Genomic DNA, 27997 nt, shown 5'->3' with positions numbered 1-27997 from the left:
GAACACAGGTTCCACTCAACACTGTTGCTAACCTTATGGATAAGAGGGAGTGTTTAGATGAGGCCAGTGGTGCTTGTGGTCTTTGTCATAAATAAAGCACCTTCAAATGTTTTTTACACAAACTGACTGTAAGGCCCTGTGACCTTGGTGAAGGCGTACGGAGATGTACTGACATAGGTGTTTGTTGTGCACGACAAGGACCCCTCCATTAGTGCCTGGATAAAACGCTTGTAAGGAGGCTCCCCGGTGGTTTCTGATGACTCTTGATGCTCACGCTTCACCCCCTTCTTGCCCTTGCTAGGTGTCCCCTCGCCACCATTCCTCTCTGCATCTTCCTCCTTCTCTCGAGCCTTCTCTGCCATCTTGGCTTCCCACAGTGCCAAACCATGCTTGGCTTCATTCATATTTTTGTGCTGGTAGAAGACCAAGGAGATGCGTGTTGGATGGTTGCGGTCTGGGTTTTTAAGGGGCGTCGTGGCGTGGAGCTCCCGTTTTGCACACTCAATGAGGACTGAGCCGTGGCTTGGTGCCACTGCCACACCACCAATTTCAGGGTCCAAGAAGTTGTGCTCATTGTCTGACCACATCTCGGGCTTTTGTGGGGTTGTGGGTGGCTGTGGTGTTCCAGGCTCCTGCTTAATACCAGAGCCCATGAGGCTCCCATTTGGCAGGCCTAACCCTGACTGTGTTTCAGGATTTAAACATCCACCACTTAACTGAGCAGAAAGCATCTGTGGGCGAGGCATGCCCATCTCTGTCTTGATTTGCATATGGAAAGGATCTTGGCCTGGGGGCAAGATTTGAGGGTTCCGAGATAGGTAGGGATTTGGGTATCCTGCAAACTGATTGCCTTTGCTGACAGCAGCTGTATAGTCCAGACCTCCATGGGCTGAGTTTGCTCTTGAGAGGGGGTCCATGAATTGGGGGTCTGAGGCTCCATTAGGACCATAAGGGGCATAAGGTCTCATGGGGTGAACTGGCCTCATGCTGCAGGCATTGTAACCATTGACCTGTAAACCTGGCTCACCATACCGTGGCGGATAATTGACCTCATAACGTTGATGTACACCGTACTGCTTCTCTGAGTAAAGCGCTGGACGCTGTTGTCGATACATGTCCAGGTGCTTTGGGTTTGAAGCATAGTATGGATGGTAATTGTCAAGGGGCATTCCTCCATTACATTGATAACCTGGGTATGGGCGATTTGATCCATTAATGTAAGAGTTTGGTACATGGAGCTGGGAGGGGTAAGGGCTGCCTGGTGTTGGTGGCTGAGGGGGATACATGCTGCCTGGCTTGGAAGTGCTTGGAAAAGACCCAGGGTGGCTGGGGAACCTGGGGTAGCTGGCTGCATTTGTTGAGCCAGAATAAGGGGGAAGAATGCTCTGTTGCTGTTGTTGCTGTAGTTGCTGTAGTTGCTGTAGTTGCTGATGATGTGCCCCAAGGGGGTGTCTTGGCTGACCTGACGGTAGGGTTGCTCCCATAGCACCTGGAATAAGTCCTAGAAAACAAAACCCCCAAAAGATAAAGGCCCAAGCAGTGGCAAGGTAATTATGCACATCTCCAATCGTGTAACTTTTTGTCAATTCATTGCTCTTTGATATTTCAGTGTTTGGTATGTTGGCAACATGTCCCTACAAAGAGATAAACTATTTAAGATACAATTTATAAGTAAGTAAGTATAAGTATGTAAAAATATAAATGTTACCCTACCTGCCATAGCAGTGCTCTGAGCGGTATTCTCATAAGTGCCAGCTTTTGACTTGGCTAGGAGGGCCTTATCTGCCTTATCATTAGAGCTGTCCAGCATGGCATTCTTGTTGGCAGCTGCCTTCTTAGCATCCAGCTTTTTTTGCCGGCAAGACTTGGCGGGTTCTGCAAGCATGCGCACCTGGCGGCGGAAGGCACTGAGGACTTGGATGGCGCCTGACTTGATTTTCTCTTGCTGACCCTCCTCACTGCCAAATTCGTCAGTGTTGGAAGCCTTATAAAGAGGCAGTACATGGAGCTGCTCATCCTCTGGTATCTTTCCAATCTCTCGGTTATCCTCCCTTGTTAATGTACACACCTGGAAAAACAGGGTGAGTTACATATATATATATATATATATATATAATATATTTTTGTTGGGAATGTCACAGAAACTGAATAACAAGTCTATTTTGTTATTCACATATCTGCTTACCACAGTGCTGCCGCCCTGCATGTTGTGGAGGTCTCTGTGAGCGTGGGCACAGAAGTCCATACAAGCAGTGACCCCAGAGAAGGGACGGCCCTCCTTGAGCCCCAAACGACAATCTGGTGCCCTGTGTTCATGTTCCACCTGTGTCCAGAAACAGCAGGAGGTAAATGTGAATAAGATACTATCTGAAGGTCACTAAACAATGTATTAGGGAAATCTTTACAGAACTACTTTATCATGTAGATACTTTCAGGAATACCCATGCACAGTGTAGGGTTTGACCTATTGTTGGTAATGAATTCCTGTGTGCAAGTTGCATCACTCATGTTATTAATGTATTATTGTATTATTAATGTTAAATTTGATCTGAAAATCAATTATACCTTTGAGAAACAGGACATTTTCATTATATATTTTAATAATAATGAATCATAGATGTGGAAAGGCAAGCCAGGTATACAATGTACAGATATTCTAACCTGGTTTCCATAAGCTTCAGGTGCCAACGTTTTATACAAGGGAGCCAATAAGGTTGCCAGATTTTGAAAGTTGTGCTCCATTTTCTCTTCCTGAAAGACAAAAAGTGGCATTGTTAAGTTGCCTTAATTAGCATATTATATGAAGGTAGCCATGGTGCACACTTAGATTCATATTTTTAATCTACATGATTTAAAATACCTCTTTCACATCATCTCCTTGTAGCTTGAATTTTCTTGGAATTTTGCTCCGGGCAAACTTGCAGCCGTTGTAGTACATGCTCCACGAGCAGCCAAAGGAAAAGGATGCTCCACAGGCGTCAGGATCTAAACCCTGGCATGCACAGGTCCTCCTGAAGGGGGAGGACAAACAGTTAAATGTGTCATTGTTGCCCAGGTTAATTAAGTGTTAGCCTGAATTGATGACTGAGGATCAAATTGGTAACTGGTACCCTTTGACATGATGCCAAGAAACAAGTAATGATTAGGAGGAATGAATAATAAAAGCAATCAGTACATTTTCCCTTTATGCATACAAAATAAGAACCAAGAACCAAACCTTACCAAACTGTATAATATAATATATTACGATATAATAAAATATAATATAGGCATGATACCAATACACATGATATGCTTGAGCAATCATATGTGGAAAAGAAGGCAACGTTGAAATCAGTCCTGTATAATAAAATTATTGTGATCATCTTAACTCCTGTTTGGTTAAAAAACTACTGTAGCCCACAGATTTGAGTTCTGTTGTGCTGTCACTTACTCCTCATTGAGAGCACAGCGTCTCTGGGTCAGGGCTCCATGCTTTCTTAGAGTGTCACTTAGCTCGACGTAGAGGCGGTCAGCCAGGCTGGGCAGGATGCCCTCCCAGACCAGGATTACTACAATGATGCAGGCTGTCTCACATGTGTGACCATTACGTTCCCGCACCAACACGAGTAGCTTTTCTTCTACACTGGATCGACGAATCACCTGAAACATGACAGGTATAGGAATTTGTGCACATGCAGATATTTGAGGAAAGAGCAGCCAATTTCCCTACTTCTAAAATGAAATGTAGTAAAAATGATTCTTACCCATTTGGCTATGGGGCATCCCTGTGTACTTTTCCCTTCCTTGCCGGTGTATATTACTTTCTCAATCCTGATGGCGCGACCAGTTAGACCAGACCTTCAAAGCCAAATAAAAGCATTAAAGTAAACAAAATTAAAATAGTACACGGTGGCTATATAACACAATCCATGTTTACAGTAATTTTTTCAAGAAGTCACATTTGTGGTTAACCTTTTCTCCATCCCCTCTCGTATACTGGCAACACTAGGCGCTGACCCCAAGTGAGTGTAGTATGGGCCTTCATCCTTCTCACTGATGTGTTCTAGAAATCATAAACGAGCATACATTAATATTTACACACCAACTGATAACTGATCAATCATGCTACAGAACCAACATCATGAAACTCACCAACACAGTGGCAGGATGCAATGTCATATTGTGTTTTCATGGGGGTATCTAATAGATTCTTTATAGGAGTATCCAATAGCTTCATAGGAGAGTCCATAAAGCTTTGTAGGAGGTGTTCCTTCTTAGGGGTGGAATCAGGTGGTTTCTTTAGAGCTACATTGGCTGAGGCAGCTGCTGATGATTCCACTCCACTCAGGTCAGTGTTTGTTGACAAGATTGTGACAGGCCCAGAAGATTCCACCTTGACTTTATGTGATGAATTGATGACAAAGGATTTTTTCTCAAACACAGGTGAAAGCTGGTACTGCCTCAGGCTTTGTTCCATTGAAGCCAAGATGCTTCCCTGCCTCTTGCTTTGCTCGCACAGGGACTGTTGATTCTCCTGTTTGACTTGCAGTCCACCTATGCCCGCCTCTTGCATCTGTTGCTGCTGTGAACAAGGCAGCTCAAATCTGGGTTCATTTTCCATTTTCACAGCTCTCAGGCCATGTTTAGGGTCACTAATGCTCTCAGGGGGATGAGGAGGGCCCTGGCGCTCCTGCCTTTGTAACAGGTGCATACGCAGGGCTGCATGCCTCTGCAAGTCTCCATGGGGACCCACAGGTCCCAGAGGTAGTCGAGGTCCCCTTTGGAACTGAGTGCATGATATCTTCAGTTGCTGTTCAGCTTTAGGATACATCTGTGTTGATACCTGTTGGCTTAACGCGCTTTGTGGTAAGTGAGGTTGTGACTGTGTAGAGGTCTGGGAGATGTCCGCATGATTGGGCTGGTGGCAGTGGTTGTTAGGCCGCTGTGGCTGAAATTGCTTGAGGTTACTGGTGCCTGAGTTTGGTGGATACGGCCTTTGATGTTGTTGTAGTTGTTGCATCTCTGTTGTGTTATTGTAACTGAATGTTGCATGGTCGCTGTGCTGGATGTGTTGGTTGTTGGATTGAGCGGAATTGTTTCTAAGAGGCTGGTTGGGTTGAAGCTGCTGCTGACCTGGCTGAGGCTGACTGCGAGGTCTGTAATTGGGAGACTTGAGTTGCTGTCCTTCAAATTGTGGTGGGTGGGACAGGGGACGTTGAAGATGACAGTGCTGTTGTTGCTGTGTTGCTAAAAACCCAGGTGACAGTATATCTTGCAGGTCAGGGTCTTCACATAAGTGCTCTGACTGCATCTGGGTGTGGTAGCGGCTGTCTGCCTGCTGATTTGGGGGGAAATTACGCTGCTCAGACATTTTCTGGGGTAGAGGCTGCTGCATATTGGGTGCTTTAGAATTTGATTGCTGCCACTCAGGGGCAGTGTTGTGCTGGGCTGGAGCACACTGTGTTTGGGCTGGGAGACAGTCCTGCTGTTGCTGCTGGAAGCTGTTAGACCCTTGGCTGCTATCTGTGAAAACTCCCTGTGTCTGGAATCTTTGCGCTGGATTTGGCTCCAACATCTGGCAGTGAACCTGGGGGTTAGCTGTCTGCTGCTCTGACTGTGGCTTAGCAGGGAAGCCCCTCCACATGTCCTGCTCTTGTGCCTGGGATGACAAGCCACTTGCTGGTTGCTGCTGGGAATGTGAAGAGTTCAGCTCTATCCAGCCTCTCTGGTGGGGAGTAGAACATGATAAGTTGGCTCTCTGCTGAGACGTGTTCTCCATCCCGTTTTCTAACCCAGCATGATGTGGCTGCTGGAGACTCATGGGTCCCGTACTGTTAGCTCCATGTGGGTTTCCAGCATTTTGTTTTAAGGTCTGGGGTTGAATCCCATACTGGTGGCCCCTGTCATTACCATGATGCTGATGTTGACCAGACCTGGGTTCCTCACTTTGCCCCATCTTCTGTATCGCAGAGTTGGGAAAGGATCCATATCCACCTACATCTGCTGCCCCCCGTAGAGGAGTATTGTGCTCCAGAAAAGAGTTCTGGTTAAACTCTTGGTTTGCCTTCGCATATATAACTTGTGGGCCATTTTGATGTTGTTGTGAGCTATTGGCTGTATTTGTAGGTGGGATCATGCCAGGCAGCTGACCTAGTGACAGCTCCTGACCAGAGTAAGATGGTGGTCGATGCTGTTGTTGTTGTTGTTGTTGTTGCTGCTGCTGGTGGTCTGATTCAAAATTATTGGAGTATCCATTCACTACATAGTTGACAGAGTTATAATTGTTGCTTCCTTCAACATTGCCTGATGCCCCAGGCTGCTGTTGCTGTGAGTCAGGCATCTGAGCTGAATTGGGCAATCCTGAGATTAAAGAGGGGGGTTGAGCACCTTCACTGGGCAGCTTATTTGCCAGTGAACCATTAACAGCATCTAGCTGTGGCCCAGATGTTTGTGGTGCAATTGACACTTGCTCAGGATAATACTGAGACAGAGTTTTCTCTAAAAGATCACCTGGAGTGCTTTCTATGGTTGAGGGGGGTGATATAGCACCGTTTGGAATCAAAACCTGTTTATTCCTTGTTAGACTGAAAATATCTCCATTAGGAAAATTACAGTTCCTCTTGTCTAACTTAATCTCTGTCTGTGGGGTATTGCATTCAAATTCTGTTGCCTTTGTCAGCTCAGGAAAGTTGTCCTCCAAACTGGAGCTCAAGTCGTCATTTCCTTTAATCCCAGAATCTACTTTAAGTTTCTTGGGCTGGTGGACCAGTAAGGACTGCTCAGTGAGTGCATGCTTCAACTCTCCATTCATCAATTCTCCATTCATCATGTAGGATCCTTGATCGAATAGCCCTTGTACTGATGCAGGGCTGTTGCAGTTCTCCCTGTGCCTCTTCATGGAGTTGGCACCTATGCTGGGCTTGTAATGGTTCCAGTTCGTATCCCCAGTGACCTGCAGAGAATCTCCCTCTGAAGACTGGCCTCCATTCTGGAGTTTGTGAGATGTGCCAAATTGTGCTAATATCAGACTTTCTTCCGTCTCATGTCTGGCCTGTTCTGTTTCCATCTGGCCTGCTCAGAGTCCATCCACAGGGCTGCCCTCTGTCGGTCCTGCAAGGCAGAGAGTGGGAAATATTTGGTTACATCATTGTTTAAGTGGAGTTTTCAAATACAATAATATATATTATGTCATACAAACTGCTGTACTGATGGGACATTTTATTTTGAGTTCACATGAAAATATGCTTTATGTGGTCTCACCCCTATGCATCGAAGAACAATTAACATTATGTTAACATATTTTCTATTGCACAAAAATAAAATAATTAAAGTATATTAGAAAGCGTATTAGAAACAAAAGTTAAATGTATGAATTTGAACATGTAAGACATATATATTCGTATTATCAAAGATAATATGAGGCCAGGCATTTTATTTTAACCTAGATGTGTACAGGAACGTCAGGATTATCTGATTTGTCAGGCAACTGCTGGATTGTATATGGCAATTGAAAACTCTGCCAATGTGAGATAATTAAGATTAAGGTTTGTCTGTGAGACTGTTTAAGATAAGATACTTATTTTCAAGATGTCCCACCTTTTTAGTCCTTCAACATCAACTATACTGATTTCACTACTGCCAAATATGCTCTGTAGACAAACATCTAACTTCAGCACTCTAGAGGCTTAGGCCTGAATATGGCCTGAGCGCGGGGAAGGTCAGAAGAGTAATGTGTTTACACTTGGCACTGAATGTGTATCAGCTGTCAACACAATCCTGTCATAGAATTAGATTCACCCTCAATGATCTCATCCCTCAATCACCTAAAACCCAGATAGGAAGTAGAAACTGAGAAAGGAGAAGTGAATACAACCTAGAGGTTGTCACTGGACTGTGAGTCACCATTTTGAATTTAACATACACAGCTTAACAAAAGGTGTCCTGAAGGTACACCTTGTTTTGTGGTCACATTTTCAGTGCCCAGACTGCATGGCAATATGTGTGTTCCCTTTTGGAGACCCTTATCTCAAAGTGACTTCCTGTTATGTATTGTATTGTATGTGGATGGTAAAAATACCACATTAGGCCAAATGCTTACTGTCACCCATACAATTAGGAAAGTGACTACATTGTTTTGAAACAAAGCTCTTGGTTGCAAAAATTCTCATCAACCGGTTGGTCTTCAGTTTGCTTCCATAAAGGAATGATTCTTTCAAACATAGGGGGAACGTTATGTATATCCACCTTCATTGCACTCTAAATAGTAGTAGATAATGGCGATCGTTTTAAATAGAAACACTACATACTCTAAATTAACAGAGGAAAAAAAGCTGGAAGAAGCTCATTTTAAAATGCACCATGCAGGGCAGCTGTGTTTGGCACCTTTCGTGGCACCGTTTTTCACCTCTGTAATGCTGTACCACATATAAAACACATATATAGTCAACATATGAACCAGCAGCTCATTGCTTCTTTTCAGACATACAGACATATGCGTAAATCCATTCCCTAGATATAGTACAATTTTACAAGACCTTTTGTTATGAATTTGGTTTATTGGTTATAATATCCAAATACAGAATATATTAAACAAAAAGTCTAGTTGATTGAAGGCAGTAGGATGCAAGGTTAATGTCCCAGATGGTAGATGGGAGGAGGAGTTCAGTTCAGTCATGGTATTGCTCACCCTTAATACATTGTAATGTCAAATATGCAAATACAATTCAGTCCTCAAGTTTTAGGCCTTTGTTATCAGGGATAAACTCGAGCATTGTAAGCTTTGTGTCATGAAGTCATAATGAGTGCAGACTATAAACTCACCCCCACATAGTTTTCCCTCACTAACTTAATAATCCTGATTGCTTAATGTTTTTTCAACTGTCTGATTTAATACATGTTATTTGTTGGTGGAGTTGGTTCTGAGGATAAATCTGTTTGGTAGCAAAACATAGGGGAATATTTCACGTGGTATTCTAAATGAGTTTTTCTGTCTGGTTTCAGCTGATTATTAAATGTAGCGTTTTACAACACATGAAACATCAGTTTTGCATACATCAATACTGTTTCTGGACTTTGTAACAAAGAAGGAAAATGAAGCTGAAACATGGTTCAAATATAGACACAAAACTGTGAGAGGAGCTTTTCATTTTTATAACTTGGGAACTGTAGGTCTAATAACAACATCATTAAATACAGTAATAAAAGTGATGTATGGAAAATAAGATCTCTACATAGGGTTAAGCAGCAAACAGAGCTTATGGTTTCATTTCTGCTTTCCCTGCGCTCTTTGCCAAGAGCAAATAGATTCCAGTGATTCCTGTAGAACATTGATTTCTGTCTGCCTCCCTCAATTATTAATGCATGTCACATCTGCAAAACAATTGCTGTGCGGAGGCACAAAGAGCTGCAGTCTAATCCATCATAATTATGAGCAACTCTCTCCTGCAGATGCTAAAGGAATTGGCCGCTGATAAGCACCAAGAGAGGCTTGGGCATTAAAGCTGGTTGGCAGACGAGAGAAACTGATAGTACTGATTATGTAGATTCATGGTTGGCAGGGGATAAAGGGAGTTTAGATGTCTTTATGTAGTATACATCACATAACCTGTAGTCAAATTAATTTGACATCAGTTTGTCCTTGATCAATGTTAAAATTGAGCTAAAGAAAGTATTGTTCAATTTGTGGCTTGCGTGTGTCTTTTCAGTTTACTGCTTGATTTTATTTACCTGGTTTTGACTGTCTTCACTGACAGACACATATTATACCATATCTATTTAGCCTGTGGTAATCACTATCAAATGCAATCTAGGTAGCCATCTTTTTAAACAAAGTGTGTTTGTCCCTGAGCATTATTTTCCTACATATGTTGAAGGCGATAGAAGATGCATTTTCCTGACTTTAATTGGTGTCTTGGTGGTTTTGTCCGCCTACGCACAAGCATCCTACAGCATTGCAACCACCTTCTACTCTGAATGCTTACAAGAATTTGGAAAACTTGGGTAGGTTTGAAAAGTATACGACGATACAATATGAAACCCAATTGTCTGATTCCAATAATTTATACTTTAACATCAACATATGTAATTAATCAGCCATTAACAGCCTTAATTTTCACCATTCATCATAAAATGATGACTTAGCTGCTCATAGTAAACCTCATCTGAGATACTTCACAAATGCAAGACAGATAATAACAAGATCCTAATGAATTTATAAATGCCAGCTGTACCTAAAAGTTTTAATCACGACTCAACATTTATATTACTCGTTTTCAAACCTTCATTCAACCTGTGATCAGGTTGAATGATTCTACGTGATGGTGACAGGTGTTAGAGGTGCTAAATGCCTCTAAAGTTACTTAAATAAATACAACAGGCATGTAATGAAGCATTCTGTCATACCTCACATACTTTTTCACCCTACATGACTATTAGTCAAAATGGAGGGACAGCTTCAAACAGTGTTTTGTAAATGTTTGGCACAGCACACTGTCCGGTAAACAGCAGTGTGAGAAAATGTGTTCATTGAGGCAATTTAGGTTCTAGTAAGTTACAAAGATTTTTCTTATAGTTTCCAAGACGCAGGCCAATATATCATATAAGGAAGTGGATATAACCATATTTATTCCTGATTTATGATCTTGGAAATTTGAGTCAGCTAAATACTCTGAATGTACTTAAAAGTAAATAATGTCCTTGAAAATCTGAGTGAAGTCTCGGCTCACAACTGCTGGTCAAGTTCAGAAAAATATGCTATACAACCTTTGAAAACATAATTGGATCCAGCTTTAGATTCCCACAAAAGCCCTCATGTTAATGTAAACCTACTATAGGCTCACTATAGGCACTCTTAGGGGGGGAAAAAAGGAAAGAAAAAATAGCTAAATGTTTGAGGTACTATGGCATGTTTCATTTGGCATAATCGTGCTCCATCATTGGGCCTGATTGTCACATCTGGAATCGGTTACAGCTGCTTATGATTCTGGTAGAAGAGCTGTCGTCTTCAAACGGCATGTTTTATCCCAAGCCTGATAACCTTGAACCTTGAAAAATGTTTGTGTACGTACAATATCCTTTCCAGCCACAACAAGCATGGCCTTTTAAAGAAACCTATTAGTTATGTGTATTGTTTCACTCAAGAATGACAATAAACTAATGTACAGTTCAGTAATGTTTTGCAATTCATGGAGACTTCTAAAATGTAAGTGAATTCGATTTTACTGTATCGATGGGTAACATGAGTTTAAAAAAATATCAATTTAGTATATTCAGCTACACATATGAGACATAATCTATCATTTTAGTCTGCATACGTTTCTTTGAAGGTCCTCAAATGGAGCACCTACAGCACCAGCTGACATGAATTTTGGGAAAAAACTGCTTTTCAAAAAGGTGCTAATTTCATAAAGTTATTCAAGACCTCAAGATACTGTGTACTTTCAGAGACAGTATTTATAATGAGGTTCCTATATTTCCTTAACCACAATGTCCAAACTGGTCACGTGAACCACTCTGTTGCAATTGTGGCCCAGTCGTCTGGACCAAGACAACCTACACAGAAAACTGTCAGGCCAAACTCTGGCCAGGCAAGCGAGCTGGTAGACATAATCATCTCCCTCTCTCTGTCAGTCACCCCTCCAGGACATTAGCAGCCCTCCAGACCCCCAAAGTTAGAGTGCTAAATCTCCCACTAACGAGCCAAGCTGTTACGAGGGTGTCTGGAAGCTCCCACCGTTGTCACAACAGAGCAGCCAGCTGCCTGTTAGCAGGTGGAAGAGGGAAGCAGCACACAGAAAACAAAGACAGCTCTCAGGTCAATGGCTGGGGAAAAGAGACTGAAAGGTGTCTTTTTGTGTGTGTGTGTGTGTGTGTTGAGAGAAGAGCGAGCATCTTGCATCCCTAATAACAACTTTTAAACAAAAAACTTGTTGTGAGCTTGATAAAGATATATTTTCGGCATTATGTAATAGGATTTGGAAGGGTTTTATAAGCCAGAAGATTAGAGAAGTTTATAAAATAAGAAGAGCATGCAACTCCTCATTAAGACAAAACAAAGATAAAATCAACGAGCTTTTTACATGCAATATCACGAAAGAACAATAGTTAAAAGGATTACATGTTTAATGGCTTTAACAAATGACTTATTTACTTAATTCTGTGGTCAGATTGACAACTCTAAGAACTGGGCCAATGTAATTAAAATGGAAAAAAAGAAAACGTAAGACAACTTAAAACTAATTACACTAAATACATAAGGGTACAAAAAATGTGTGGGTAACTCATTAGTTATTTTCAGACAGTACTGGAACCTGAAGATGAGGAGTCTCTTGAGCTGCTCGGGCAACAAGTTGCAGAACTAATCTCCCTTTTGCTGCTGTCAGACACAGACGGATGTAAAGTGCCACAGCGGGATACCGTCGCACCAGCATTTTAATCAGAAGTGACACAGAGCCTCTTTATGATTATGTCAAAGTTATTAAAATTGAAATGTGTTATTTTGACAAATGAGTACGAGAAAACCATGTGGGAGTTGTGAAGCGTGCACGGCTCCGTTTGATGAATGGCAAATGGTCTTTGCATCCAGAAGCGTATCTTCATTCATACAACACCACATTTGGAAGTTCTCATCTGTGGCAGATCTGCTAATTTTATAATGATAACTTCAGGTTAAATAGTATGTCTAAAAATCTTTCTTTTGGCAGTAAAGGGAACATCAGTTTAACTCAGTTTGGTTTGAGGAAAAAGGAGCAAACTAATGCTCCCTCCTTTTTGAACTCTTTCACATAGAAAGCATCTGATCCCTGAAAACGTAACAATGAGCTAAGCGGGTGAATACCACTTCCCGACCCCATGTGATTACTCCTTTGTTTTGTCTGGCCCTCGGTGCGGTCTGTAAATCAGTAACCAAGTCAAGAGGTGAACACTGGTGCTAAGCTGCTTTCAGTGCAGCTCCATTCCTATGGGACACTCCAGGGTTTACAAAGGACCGAGCGGAGCCAAGCAGCTTGTCACAGTTGGATACACCCACCCTGACAACAAAAAAAAATCTTTGCAAACCCAGAACAAAGCCAGAGATCCCAGCTGAGTGTGCGTGTGCCTGTACGCGTACAAACATACAAACACACACACCAATTACTCAATGTTGTAAGTTCAACTTTGACTGTGCTTGCTATAAGACATTTAGAGTATTGGCTGCATCCTCTTAATTATTTATTAGACGTGATTCACAGGGAGATCTATTTTTGTTCCAGAAGTAGAGCGCTAAACTAAACCAGAGGCACAACGTTGCAGTGGCTTTAGTGTGGATGCCTGCTGGAAGTTATAACGCTTTGATCTATTTTGGTTTTCTTTCTAGGAGCTAATGTCCACCAGGGAAATGAGCACTCTGTTTCAATTTATGATATGACTCAACTTGCTTGGCATGAACTGGAATCCCAACAAAGCTTTCTTTCCCTCTGGAAGTCAATTTCTTTGTCTCTCTATGCTGTTGTTTGGTTTCCCTCCCTCTCCCACAGCCTCACCTCCAGTCCTCTGCCCTGTAATTACACTTAAGGTTCCTCTGCTATCAGCTATCATCTACTTCCCCTCTGTTCAGTCTATCATCTAGCCTGTGCAGTTATGAGCCTGGCTGCTAAGCGCTGTTGTAGAAATCTAGACAGTCATTGTCTGTAGTAATTGTCTCTGTAGCTATGTATTTGCTGGCATTTATAGATGCTCAGTTGCTTTAGTGCTTTGAAGCCTGGGGGCAAGGGTGGACTCTTGGACACAGTGTCATCAGTGTTGTAAAACAATGGACACAGTTTGCACAAGAGTCATTTAAGGGCAGCAGTTAATGCACACAACAGTAGAGCCTTATTTTAACAGTTAAGTGTCTCATTTTTTAACGTAGCTTTGCTTTACCAAATGCTGTACAAAACTTGTTTCTGTTTGTCCCTCGAACCACTAATGGATCATCTTTTTGTCCATACTAGAATATAAGAATTGAGCTAAAAATATAGATATTAGAGAAGATATTACAGATATTTGGTCCTTTTTCCTCCAGTAGCCTGATGCTTTGTCTTCGCAACACTAGTGTAACAAACTTTAATGCACTGGACTCACACTGTGTTTTTGTTATTCCCAGAGAGAGCCAGTGAAATATGAGAGCTGCCATAGTAGATGGGGTCTATTTGGCGTGACTTGGCAGCCGTACGTGACATTCACCACCAACGACAGCTGCTGGGAAACTCAGGTCTCTCCACTTTCAGGTTGAGAACTAGGCAGCTAGGACTAAAGAGTCCTGCTGTCCTGAAGAGAGAGCGAGAGAGAGAAGGGGAGATGTGGGGCAGCATTGTAAATCAAACACAGTTGCCAAGCCACACTGCTGTTTAGCAGAATAGTCCCAAGAATAAGCCATAATCTCAAGTGTACATTTCCTTTTCTTTGCTGAAATGGGCCCATTCGCATTTTCCTGTTTGAAAGATAAGAACTCGGAGCATGCATCCAGTCCAGTGACTATAAATTAGCACTTAGAGCACTTGGTAAAGGTAAAAGCCATATGCCTTATGAACTGCGTCATAACAAACTCTGTTCAATACTAATAATCACTGTAATATCACCTGTCTAAATGATATAACTGTAACTACTATGACTCAATGCTAATGCTATGACAAATACATCATTTCCACATATAGCATATTGTAACATTGAACAAACTGGGTTTGTCAACAGTCAGTGTTAGCAGTCTACTATCAACTTATCCAACATCAGTACTCAATATGAACTATCACTTGCTACTATTAGCAACTATGCTAGCCATTTAGCCACTGTACACCGTGTGCTGACAGTATTAATAGTGTACTGATAGTTCAAAGCGAAATCCAGTGTTGATATTTGTTTCTTATGGCTCAAACTTTAATTGAATTGAATATGACAGCAATTTTTGGGGAATTTCTTTGGCCTATATTGTTATTTCATAGGCCAACAACACTTAAAACACGGTGTAAAATACACCAAATAAGTATGTATAACTGTAAATTAACCACAGTGTATATTTGTGATATGTAGACATTAGTTTTGTGTTATCATCTCATCATTAAGCAGCAAAGTTGAAATGTATGAGGCTCGATGGAGCCGCCATGAAATGGTCCCTTACTTGAAATTAACTTACCTCTCAAACAAATAAAAGACAAATCACGATATGGAAAAGGAAAGTGAGATAAAACTAACTTGTCTATAACATACACTTTGGTAATGAACATTCAATGTCAAAACGCAGGAATACTACAATGGCTGCATATGCTGACAGACTGGAGTTAGTTCAGACTGCACACAGCAGAGCTGCGAGTGAAACCTCATCCTTAGCAACCGCTACCAGTGTAATTAGGTCAGATGACTTGCATTCAATACTGTTTTAAATCCCTCCCATAAATATAGAGCCGGACTCGCTGCTCCGCAAACCTCATGACCTCTGACAACATTTTCACAACTCTGCATTCCAGCTAGCTGTGTAAACAACAAAAATGTCGGCCCAAAAATGGTTCAGAATCTCCTAAAGATCATCATTAAATCTAAGACTGAATTGCTAGTGTGGTCATTGGAGCCTTTGCACTTAATCATACATGCTACACAAGTGTTATGGGTCCAGTTTTTGATGGTATATCAATAGAAAGCCTGAAACAGACAAGAGGACTCTTTATGCGCACACATTTGTCTGATTTAAGGCAGTGTTTGATTATTCCTTTAGACAGCTGTGAAGACATTTTGAATTATTACCATTCATGTCATATGGCTAGCATATGAACTGAGGGAGTTGACTCCACTGGAGAGAGTTTTGGGGAAAAGTTAAGGGGGTGGACTGGAAAGTGTGGAAGGTCAGAACACACCAAGTCATAAAGCACAATGTGAAGTAAAGTGCGAGTAGCATGTGTTGTTTCTGACGGTCAAATGCTCGTCAGGCACGATATGACAGATGTTCATTCATGTTCTGCATCTCACTGAGTCTCTCGGTCAGGCAGCTCACACTTGTGATTTATGTCACATGGCACGCTCATGCAGTACATACAATGCACCTCACATGGTTGCTCGTGCCTCCTCTCTCTCTTTCTTTCTATCAGTCTGAACATATGACTCTCCACCCTGGCCAAGAAACAAAAGGCCCCTGTGTCTGCAGTCATTTTTATAATCCTCCAAATTTGCATGCTACCCAGATATTGTAACATTTTCGTGGGAGTGCTCAGATCTTGTTGCTATTTTGTCATGAGCAACCTTAGCAACATGTGGGATCTACGCTCTGATAGCACTCCAGCCTGCACAGAGAGAGGAAATATCTAAACAAATTAAACATGAAAGTGAAATCCTGACCAAAAACCAAGTTACAAGTAGACCACACACACACACACACACACACACACACACACACTGGTAACAGGTCTGAGCCATCTTGCCATTTCCTCATTTGTCAGATCAGATCAACACGTCCTTTTCTTTTCCCCTAAAGGAATAGTTTGACATTTTGGGAAATATGGTTGTTTGCTTACATGCTGAGCAATATATGAGATTGATACATTCATGTCTGTACCATAAATATAAAGTTACCCCAGGAAGTCACTGCCCCCGGTCAAGAAATAGTTCGGCACATAACCCCCTGTAAAACCACAATTTGTAATTTGTGCACTTGGTTTTTGTACGGATTAAGGAAATAAGATATCTTGTGTTAATTAGTGAGCTTTAGAGGTGCTGGTAAGCTGTTTTCTTACTTTTGGACAGAGCCAGGCTAGCTGGTTCCAGTCTTTGTGCTAAGCTAAGCTAACTGGCTGCTGGCTGAAGTTTCCTATTTACCATACAGACATGTGGAGTGGTTATGATCTTAAAATTCCTTTAACGCTGCAAGGTAATCTGAAATGTTAAGGTGTAGCACTGTTTTAGATCATGCTTGTGCACCAGCTTTTGTTGATATAAAGCTTTTGCTGCTAACGGCCATCTGTCTCATGTATGGGGCATATACAGCTTCTGTTTTAGATTAAGATGTGGCGATCTTTTATACTGGTTGCTGAAGGGATGCAGATACATTTGAAGGTTATTACCGGGAATGAAGAAGCTTGAGGTTCTGAGTTAGTGATGTGACTATGGTTGGTTCTATTAATAACAGCAATGGTTGCTGTATGAGGAGGGAATCTGACTTAGCACTGCACAATCTCAGGTCTAGTTTTTGTGTCAGGTAGAGCAGTGCAGCTTCCTGTTGATGCTCACTGTGGCCTAATCACTACATTGTGACGTAATGATGGCTGCATCACATGACAGCCTGGAGCAAAAGTTCTCCATGTTTTTTTTCCCCCCTCTTCTGTCCTTTCCTCTCCCATGATGGTTGACAAAAAAAAACAGTGCAGCTCTGCAGGTAGAATGCAGATGAACAAATCACTCACTCTTTCAATTGACTATATGAAAATGTTCTCACATTTCATCATCATTGGCTGTTCTTTTCAATGTATCAGTATCTATCTTTGTCTCATTTTCACATCTTTTCTAATGTGCTGGGGGATTTTCAGTGGTGTGTGCATGCAAATACATGTAAATGCTATTCAGTATATTGATTAACAGATTACGGCAGAAACACAGAGGACATACACTTCTGTTTGCAATTTCTTCCCTAGAGAGCCTCCTCCCCCTCAATAAGGAGAAGGGGTCTGCACAATCTACATTGTTCTTTACATCTAATGCAAGACAGATGTGGCCGACTTGGTGGAGATTCCCACTGCAGTCCTTGTGCTTCCACAGTTTTTTTTTTTTTTTTGTCCCATTTCCTGCTTTTATTGTATTTTGACGTCTATTAACTAACTTACTAGTATTATCTGAGAAAGTTAATTTAAACTACTCATGCATTATTATATTGAATTCATTTGTTTTCCATTAATAGATAACAGTGGAGGACTCAAGAAAGTAGGAATGTACAAAGCTTCCCATTAGTACGTGTAGTGAAGTTTTGGGAATATGGATTAAATATGCAGAGGCTCATGAAACTATTATATTAATTTCTACAGTTATCAAGTGTACAACAGGCTGGGGAAATCTAAAGCCTCAATTATAGAGTACAAGTTTTATTATGTTATTTGAGTCTACATACAATCTTAAAGGGAATATCAATCCATTTTTAATTCACCTTTTCGCAGCCAAATCTCCAGAAAGTCAGTTTTGAGAATTCTTACTTTTGATCAGAATAGATAAAGTGGTGATTGCTAATAAATGGATAGCTGACTAATGGAGCCATAGGGTTTCAGTGTGGGCTGTTCACCTTTTCCTGCAAAGATGATGCATGAATTACTTGACAACAACTTCTTAACTACAGAGTTTCATGACTAGCTGAAAACAAGCTAAAATGATCCAGCTGGTAACTGAAGTGAAGTGAAATAGTCAAATGGCGACAAAGACAAAACTGAGATAATGCATTGTCTCAAGACAATAATAAGAAGTGCAGCTCTTTTGTGTGGTTAACTGGTGGACCTCCCTCAAGGTAAAATGATAAACTGAGAGAGGGAAAAGACAGGAGAGATTAACTGGCACCATAATAATAATAAGCCATATCCAAGTGCTTATAGCCGTAATTGAGAAGAATGTCAACACTAATCCAAGATGGTTTGATAGTGTTGTACGGGGTTCAGTGGGCTTTGTCTTTGTGGAGCTCAGGAAGCAGTGGGCAAGACACAAAACGTATTTGCTCGTAAAACGCCACAAGGTCCTCTTCTGAAGGATATAGGAGTCAGTGATTTGTTGTTTGACACAACTGGTTATGTCGAGTCTATTTTTCAAGGGCGAGGCCGCACAGGCTGAATTGTTGACAGTTTTTCCTTGACACAATCCATGCTGTGGATCCAAAGCCTTTAGTCCAATGGACAAATCCTTCAGGATCTTTGTCTTTAGGTTGGTGAATTTGATAAGGAAGTTCAAAATGATTGATACTGAATTGTTAGTATGTTATGAATATGATTGAGTCTGAGGATAATCACATGTTTTAGTGCTTTAAGATTTGTGGTGTTGAATGTCTGAATAACACCTGGTGAGTCAGTGAATATGAAGGAGGTTTCAGCATGAAATAAATGGCAAAGGTGAGAGGTGACATTCTTACAGATGGCATTGGTATGAATAACTCAACGGCTCTTTGTTGTAGGGGGTAAACCCCGCCTCTGTACATTTCTGATACAACTTGTTTAGCGAGTATTCTGGGAAAACAGCAAACACACACACAAAACAGCATGCTAGCATGTGCTACTGGTTCACTTTTTCTACTTAAATCAGTCTGATCTGTTCAGCATTTTCAGTGTGTTTCGCAATTAAGAAAATTCTGCTTAAATCTGCTTGATGAAAGACCAGACAATTATATATTTCATTATACTATTTTTTAATTATAACACAAGAATATGATAATTTGGCTAGTTCTGTAACTGCCCTAACAACTGCTGATAACAAGCCACAGTGTCGTAGATCAAATCTATTAACCACCAGCCTTCCCTCCAAATATAAAAACCGTTTCAGTGAAACAGCGCCTTTGCTTAGAGCCATTTGCACGCATGTCAGTGTAGAGTGTTTCCCAGAAGAGGTCAGTCCTGATAGTAGACAGCCGTTGAACATTAGCCCAGATTTAGTCTTGGATTTTTCCTGTTTAATCAGCACAACCCGAAGTGAAACCCCACCTAGCTAGGAAGCACCCTGTGCAAAGCTTACACAGAGAGTCTAAACCTTTTTCGGTGCCTTCAAGCTGCATCACATGGAGACTCTAATTAGGAAATGGGCTTCTGAGAGTATAAACCCTCTAACCTGCCCCCGTCCCCTCACAATGCTGCATTTTCCCTTCCAAACTGCCTGTCTCTTTTCCCCTCCAACCCTTTGTCTATGCAACAGTCAATATATCTGACTAACTTGATGAACTGTGCGCAGAGCAAAGTTAATTTCTTTCAGAGTGCATGGTAGCCATGGCGACCATCTTATGAGCGCTCCAAAGCCCATCTGGTCTAAACATTACCCCAGCACGGCTGACTGCAGAATAGACTGCTTTGCAGTGGTGTGCACATGTGCTTTACACATTGATCCTGCCAGTAAATCAATAGTGCCACATATTCAGAAACCTACATTTGCACTTGTGCTGATCAACCCCTTTAAAATTGCATTTTAGAAATGTGATGAGCTACAAAACCTGGAATAATACATTTCTAGTCCCTATTTTATTTCTGAATTAAGGTTACACTATTTGAAATATAATACTCTGCTCCTTGTGTTATCTTGAGCTACAACATTTATTTTTAGAGCTTTACTAAGAAAGATGTTGTCGTTACTTTAAATTGACCTTTTCCTCCTCATTCATTTTCCCATTCTCTACTATGTGGGATGACATGGAAAACTCACACACAAAGCCAAGTGATGAACAAACGCTGATTCCCATGTTTCTTCAATTCACCCTCCAGCTTGTAAGTCTTGGCATGCGATTAGCTCACAGGCACATTTATTTAGCAAATATTTCCTTTCTGTTTGCATGATCCAAATCCAAACCAGCTTCCAATTAAACAGGAAGCGGAGGTGAACAGTAAACAGAGCAAAGGGAAACATTATTATAGGAGGGAAATTAAAACATGGCACAAAATATGGCAGTGAAGGAATTTCAGTTTCATGGAAGACTGAGCTACAGATAATCGTTTATCTTGAACAAAAATCTAGGCAACTTTGGTCATCTAGTTGCCGTTCTTCCATTCAGCAACTTTAAAGCCAAAAATATATTGCAATAGTGCCCAGACTAACTTTAAATAAGAAATATTTGCTATGTGCTCTCTTGTCATCTAGAAAGCGAATGTAGTGATATTCCTTACCTCATTGGTTTCTAAGCAGCCCGACCTAAGCCACTGTTGCTAAGCTCCCTCTTTTTCCCCCCGCTGAGTGGGAGGCACGTGACTCTCATTGAATAGAAATCACAAGTCCTTCTGAGTGAGGGATATTTTCTGTGATTCATGGCTTCAGTGTAAGGATTTATAAACCCCTCACTACATCTCTCACACCTCAGCAAATCATCTGGAAGTCCAGAGACCTTAAACAGTAATTCATGAGTTCTTAAACACGGCCTGTGTTTTGTTTCAGTGTTAGAAACAAAATATGTGAATCAAATATTGCAAAGCTTCAGGAATCATCTGTCATGGTTTGTCATGTAGCTTAGAGTTTTACAGCACAGTAACTGTATTTGTGCCTACCACAACTGTAAGATTGTTACTTACTGTAGGTAGGGAAGCTGGTATAGCAAGGGTCATTGTGTCTATCCATTCAGACCCAGTGCTAAAACCAGACTTTCCCCAATATAAATACATATATGGATGCAAACCAGTCTAATTGTCAATGAGCAGTAAAGATACCAGCTGCTGCGCTCGTACATTCCACTTCGGAAACCTAATATTGAGCCTGAGCCACTCGAAGCCCTCAGAAGTAGTTAGTGATGTCATTCAAAGCCTTTGGTAGGGTTACGCTTCTAAATGACATTCAGGACCAGCTGTCTGTCTTTGTGCTCCTTATGTAGACAACAGGGGGCCATGGGGCCTAACCTTTTCAATGACAGCTCCTCGCAGCAAAACCGTCCATATCTGACAGCCATTTTAGAAGAGGGCAAACAGCCATCAGAAACAGTTGTTTAGATTACCGTGGACCCCATTCAGATTGCGCTATCATGATGGAGCTTTGTAGATCATGAGGGGCATTAGCTATAGGAATTCCTTTTCAGATATTGATCTAAATTAGCCAATTTTAACAGAAGATACATTTGGACAAGCTATATATGAAAAGAGTCTCCTCCTTTGGTCCTTTGTGACAAAGGCTACTCATTGTCACGGATTTGATTTAACTGGAACTGACTGAACGCCATACATTTTGACATGAGAGTCTCACTAAGGGTAAGATCCTAGCATGAGGTTAGGTCACTTTTCAAGACTTCTAAGGCATATTGACAGCCTGTGTGCAGGTTTGCTACTTCTCCACACATTGTTACTATTGCCTATGTTGGAAAAGTGACATCTTGGATGGTAAGGAGGCATCCTTCACTCTCCAATATGGAATCCCCAAAGTTTTCATTTGTTCAGCTTGTTGACTAATAAACAATAATCCCCCCCCCCCCCTTCAAGAGCTCTAGCTTTATCTCAGTTTAATTTATATATTCACAAAACACGATTTTTACTTCTAGAATCAGTAAAGGTTCACAAAAATCTGGTCAAACCAAGTTTTCTCAACAAATAAATAATTTATATGAAACTGTGCAGGGCAATGTTGCATGAAACCAAATATTGCAATTTTGCCCAAAGTTCCAAAGCTGGAAGTGTAAAGGGAGTCGACAGAAAGGTTTACAGCCAGTTTATTCACTGGCTCTATTAGGGCCTTCACCTGTGCAGGAGCTATGCGCTATCAGAGTGGCACCAGCATAGAAAAAGGCTTGCTCTCATTCTCGCCACGTTCTCGAGCACAGACGCTGTTGTGGCTGTGGCTCTTCATTTCAGTTTTTATTCTTAGCGTCTAGCAGCGGAATCGGCGAAAACAGCACTCAAGAAGATTGTCCAGGCGTAGCGAGAAAGCGGCCCCAGCGAGAGAGGCGGGAAGAGATGCTATTCGCTTTGGGGTGGTTGCGTAACATCTCACTTGCCTCTCTCTCTGCGGAATGCCAGGATAGTGTTTGTAAACAGAGCGGCCATGTGCGTGTGCTCACGTGGAGGAAGCTTTTGAGTCGCTGCCCTCGCTGTCTCACCCCTGAGGTAAACCCTGACATCGATACATGCTCACAGGGCCAGCAACACTCCCTCCAGCCCCGTGCCACTCAAACAGAGCCTTATCAGTCTCACTCCATAATTACGCCTCAGCCTGGCTAACAACGCACGGCCTCGCGGAAAAAGAAGGCCACGAGTCATATTTGGTATTCATGGTGTATCTGATGTGGCAATTACTGATAACATTTTTGTATCGCAGACTCATAAAAACAATATTACTACTGCGTGATTCCAGTGGTGAGTAATAAACCACTCCCAGGCCATAATTACATTAGAGTCTCTTTAACAAGATAGGGCCTTAATGGGACAGAAAGCCACGATTCTCGTTGGGGTGTGGGGTGGACCTGGTTTGGCAATTATTGATGACTGACATATTTTTTGTGATTTGGCTTCAGTTAATAGACATACTTTTAATTTAGAGAAGATAAGCATATAACTCCCAAACCCACAATTTTTAGCAGTAGGTCCATACGTAGAGAAGTGATTCACAAGTCGAAAGACCTTTTGATGCAACTTCAGAAAGCATGGATGAACAAACCTTGTCTATCAAAACTCCACTGGGATGTCTGAGACGAAAGCTCATTCAACCATATCCCGAAATCCAGCATTTCTTTTTCATCAACAAGAAAATTCTCACAATTGATGGCAAATTCTGTGCAAATGTTTAAGAAATGTGCGTAAATGAGCGACTACATTATGGCGCTAAGATTCCATTGCAGAAACACCCGGTTGTGGTTTGCTGCTTCTCTCTTGCTCTCCATAGAAAAACCCCCAACAGCAGACAAGAGGGAAATCAATATTGCAGAAATCAATACAACACTCAGTATCTCGCCATTTTGTCTCAGGAAAGGCAGCCAAGCTATGACCAGCCAGCCAGCCAGCAGGTAGTGCAATCTAAAATGTCTAACCTGCCACTGGGCCTGTTTCTCTGTGTCATTTGTGCAACAGCCCCTGGGTGGAAATATGATGCGTGGGCTGGACAGAGCGGGGTCAGAGGTCAGGGCTTGGGTAAGGGCTTGGGTATTGTAAGTGGACAGCATTGTTGTCCAACGCTATGGCAACTGGACATTCTTCCCAAAGGTGATATTGTCTTTGCCCTGGGAGTAACATAAAGGGGACTTACGGCCATGACGAAGGAGCAATCCAACCGCACGGCTTTATCTGTAGGTGTGGATGGATGAGAGAAGCTATGTGCATGTGATTGATCTATCTGGCCCTTCCCCCACTCAGCCCCCCTATAGGCCTATTAATGCTCTGGTGCCTTTTCAGCTGCTGATGTAACAGCAGCCATGCAGAGGCTCATGAAAGCACCTCCAGTAAGATAGTGTGTGTTTATTTCTTAATTTTATAATGTGGTATTATTATGCAGGTCAGGATTAGCATGTGTAAATCCTGTGTACAGTGCAACTGAACACAAATTGTACAACCACAGCGTGACAACCATGAATAATGTGCTTTCATTAGCAAGCATTGAACTGGGTTAGATGCGATCCATGCAAACTATGCAGTACATAGAGTGTGGAATGCGATGTTTAATGGGCTTAGGGAATAGTTAAAAATAAATCAAGAAATCAAAAATAGACCACTCCGTAGACAAGATACAGACCTGCCTCGTTGTTAGCTAGTTTGAGCTGTTCAAATAAGAATTGTACTATCTCTAAGATTAGGTAAATAAAAACAACAAAAAAAATCCAACTGGCATAACCAAATCTGTTTTTTTTAAATGAGACATGTATCCACAGTGTCTTAACATCATAAATGGGGCAATGGGATCACCACTCACACAAATACATGCACACAAAAGCGCGGATCACCTGATCTCATACAGTCACAACATACTTTACAAATACTATGGAGAACACCCCTGCTTAAGCGCTCGTGGTGACACTACACAGTCAATGGCCATGCCTGCCATATCAAAACACAGCCATGCCATTGCGTCAGAGGGGTAAACCACCAAAAGTTAACTGACAGCTCACGAGGACTAAACATGGGATTCTCTTCCACTACAAACAGTATAATTTTATTTTACTTTAGAGTAGTGTGGTGTACTGCAGTGTAGGGGCTACACGCTCTACAAAGACAACTACAGAAATGCAGCATGTAAACACAAACATTTTAAAACAAATGCTTGATTCAGAAGGAGAAAGAGAGCTGTCAGAGAATAGTGTTCTTTGTCATCAGCTGGTCACATAAAAGCTTGGTGATTGTTTGACAAGCAACTGACTTTATTTTGACTTCACTGTCGTTTCTCTGTAGCCACTTTAATCCACGCTTTTCACTCTGTAAATGTTAATGTTTTCGCGACATCAGTCTTCACTTGTAGTTTTAAGGGTAACACTAAACAATATGGTCCATAAAAATGTGAGCAGTTACTAAGGAACGAGAGATTAACAAATCAGGGACCTCCTGATAATGAATGAATCGTAGTGAGTAGTTCCTGAATAACTCTGAATTGAGGACTATAAAGTAGATGAGTTACTAGAGAACAGACTGGAGATACTATATTAATGAATAATCAGGAAATGATAGTTCATAAGTATCTGTGAATCAGAATAACGACCACTTTCTTCATAAGTCGTTCCTGATAAGCTCTAAACTAGTAGCCACTCATTCATTATTAATTACTTAATAATCATTTACTCTGTTTGTGCACCTTCAAGGAAAGTGGTCCATCACACTGAGTAGTTACAATGTAAGCCTTTGTTACTTAATGATTATCTGACCATTACCTTATGGAAGTTTTGATTGGACTTTAATAGTTATATAGTCCAGTCAAAACTTCCATGAGGTAAATGGTCAGATAATTTTCACTTTACTTGGTAGTGCACAAACAGTACAAGAACCATTCACATGTTTGTGTACAGTATTGTAAAGTGTTACCGTTATAACTGATTAAAGCTACTGCTCCTGCATTGCTCCTGCAGACAGCCTATGCTGTTAAGTCACAATGCCCAGTTAAATGTTAGTCATTATTCTCCACCTCGCAGGCATGCCTTTACTTTGCTTTTTACCTGAGGCCATACTGTGGTTTACTACGACTGTAGTCAGTAGAATACACAAGCCCAATACACAAACCTGAGGGAGATCAGTTATTTTCTAATGGACCATTCAGATGTTAATCTAAGAGTAGCACTTAGTGAATTCAAAAAAAAACTAACAACCAATTAGCTATTTGCTAATTGAGATAAGACCAGATTTCCTGTAACAAACCTGAATTTACATGTTGTTATCATGTATTTAACGAATGTATTTCTAAGAAATGTGCATGCTAACACACAACCCCCGAGCTGTCAGGGTATGCAAACACTCACCTCACTGTTATCACTCCATTATTGTAGATTACTTCTCTATCTGTGCAAGTATTTTGTCACCATGCTGCTATTCTACCCCAATTCCTTAAAAAGTGATTACAGATCACACAGACTCATGTTCCTCCTTGTATTGTCAATAATCTATTTGTCAGTAGCTCTGTTTCCAAAAGAACACAGCAGTCTGATTGTTGTGACCTTTAACTGCTTTTGCTGCATTAAAAATATACACAATTCTGTCAAGTTACAATAGGTTTGGTTTCTCAAAGATGTTTTTGGCAACTTATTTGAGAAATAAGATGTGTGTTACTGCTTTCTGGCAATAATCCCCTGTTTAACCTCTAGTTTAAAAACAAAAAGAGGAAAAACCTGCTCCAGAATTACCATTCTTGTTCCCCCAGTTAATGGTGCGGTAGGATTGAGTTTCATTTCCTTCAGAGCTTTCTGACCTTGTCTGCCTTCACTACACTCTGCCACCACAATTCTCATCTCTTTTACTTCTTGGGATTTGCTATTGTGTCTGCTTGTCATTCAGTGGTGAAAGCAATGAAAGCTGATTAACAGAGATACACAAAGCCAGAAGCTATTCCAGCTCTACTGCTGTGCAGACACTATGCACTTACTGCTGGACTTTTACTCGCCTACATACAGTCTCCCTACTGAACAGCACAAACAAACACATACACAGCCATAGATATGAAAATGAGAAGCTAATGAGGGCAACCCTGCCTGCATCTAAACATATTTAATGAAAAATTTTATCATTCTGTAATAGCTATTAATTACACATAAATGTTAAAAAATGTGTTTGACCTATTAAAACAAACACACTCGTGGAAAAACACACATAATATACACTCAAACACACATTTAATAGTATGTGCCTGATAAAAAAGCAAGGTTGTAATGTTAAAGAAAGAGCTTTACACAGACATTTAAATTATGCTTAAAGAAAAACTCCTGAACAAGCAGTCTAAGTACACCATTTTCTATGAGGCATTCAAAAGCAGTAAGAATGTTGAGTGAACACAGAACAAACAGGAAAACACAGAAGGTGTCTTTCAGTTTCAGCCGGCAAAAAAAAAAAAAAAAGAAAATCGTCAGCCATGTTGGAGTAGCTTTATCTAATATCCCCTCCTTATTATGTTGGCTCTTGCTTTTACGGTGGGGGACATTTGCTACACCTCGCCTGACACAAAAACCACCAAAAATACACCCAAGGTTAAAGGGGAAAAGGGTAAGCAGAGTATTAACATGCTAAGCAAATTCTCACCTCCTTTTTGCGTCCCTCCACTTTGTAGAAATTCCAACAAACCGTCTGGATCTCCTCTTTAACAAATCCTAAAGGGCAGCCATCTTGCCTCCTTCTGTTCTTCTATGAAACAGACTATCCTCCACATCAATATTCATGGAAACCAGTCTGACGTCAGCTCTCATCATCAGGAGAAGCCCGGGTGTCGCTGTTCGCCGGCCTGAGAAGCACACTCATATGTGACTCTGGTGTGAGGCAACAGAGGCGCAGAGTAGGCAAGATGTTGTTGCAGGCCAGGGGGAAGAGCCTTGCTTTGCTGGCAAACTCAAATAATCACAAAATCACTTTCCTGCTGGGTTCTTCCCACACAAAGAGACAGGTTTTCTTTCCCTCCTCTGCTCCCTCCTCTTTTTTTTCTTCTTCCCTCAGCCGCACACAATAGTGAACACTATGATGGCTGCCCTGAAGCACCGGAGTGGATTCAGTGAGCAGGACGGGACTCCACCCCCAGTGCACTTTATGTTGAATATTGCACTGGTCTCAACTGTCTGACTGTGGCAGAGCAGAGGGTGCCTCCACCCCCTTCCTCTTCTCAGACAGGAAGCCGAGTGACTCAGGGTTTTTCCCTCCCTTTTGGCTGTCTTTCTTGACTTCCTTCTTTCATTTTCTTTCTTTCTCTGTCATTGGTTACAGAA

The 27997-nt window shown here is 41.4% G+C and overlaps 1 protein-coding gene across 1 annotated transcript; it reads right to left on the bottom strand.

Moving 5' to 3' along the window:
• Nucleotides 1–52: 52 nt before the first annotated feature.
• Nucleotides 53–27371, bottom strand: tet2 (tet methylcytosine dioxygenase 2). Its single transcript, XM_070919118.1, has 10 exons — nucleotides 27324–27371; nucleotides 4135–7092; nucleotides 3955–4045; nucleotides 3747–3840; nucleotides 3434–3642; nucleotides 2861–3011; nucleotides 2662–2751; nucleotides 2186–2323; nucleotides 1714–2068; nucleotides 53–1501 (listed from the first exon to the last, which is right to left on the bottom strand). Exons 2-10 carry the CDS (start codon nucleotides 7046–7048, stop codon nucleotides 114–116), a joined length of 5430 nt encoding a protein of 1809 aa, XP_070775219.1. The 5' UTR covers nucleotides 7049–7092; nucleotides 27324–27371; the 3' UTR covers nucleotides 53–113.
• Between the last annotated feature and the right edge of the window lie 626 nt (nucleotides 27372–27997).

The sequence above is a fragment of the Enoplosus armatus genome, chromosome 2 (assembly GCF_043641665.1).
Source record: "Enoplosus armatus isolate fEnoArm2 chromosome 2, fEnoArm2.hap1, whole genome shotgun sequence".
Classification (NCBI taxonomy): domain Eukaryota; kingdom Metazoa; phylum Chordata; class Actinopteri; order Centrarchiformes; family Enoplosidae; genus Enoplosus; species Enoplosus armatus.
The sequence above is the reverse complement of the archived record's forward strand: the minus strand, read 5'-3'. Positions and strand labels throughout refer to the sequence as shown.

Excerpts from the sequence above, each read along its gene's own strand:
- tet2 (XM_070919118.1), bottom strand. The coding sequence starts at position 7,048 with ATGGAAACAGAACAGGCCAGACATGAGACGGAAGAAAGTCTGATATTA. Across the intron at positions 3,841-3,954 it reads CGAGAGGGGATGGAGAAAAG|GTCTGGTCTAACTGGTCGCG; the intron begins GTTAACCACAAA and ends TTGGCTTTGAAG. Across the intron at positions 3,012-3,433 it reads CGCTGTGCTCTCAATGAGGA|GAGGACCTGTGCATGCCAGG; the intron begins GTAAGTGACAGC and ends CTCCCCCTTCAG.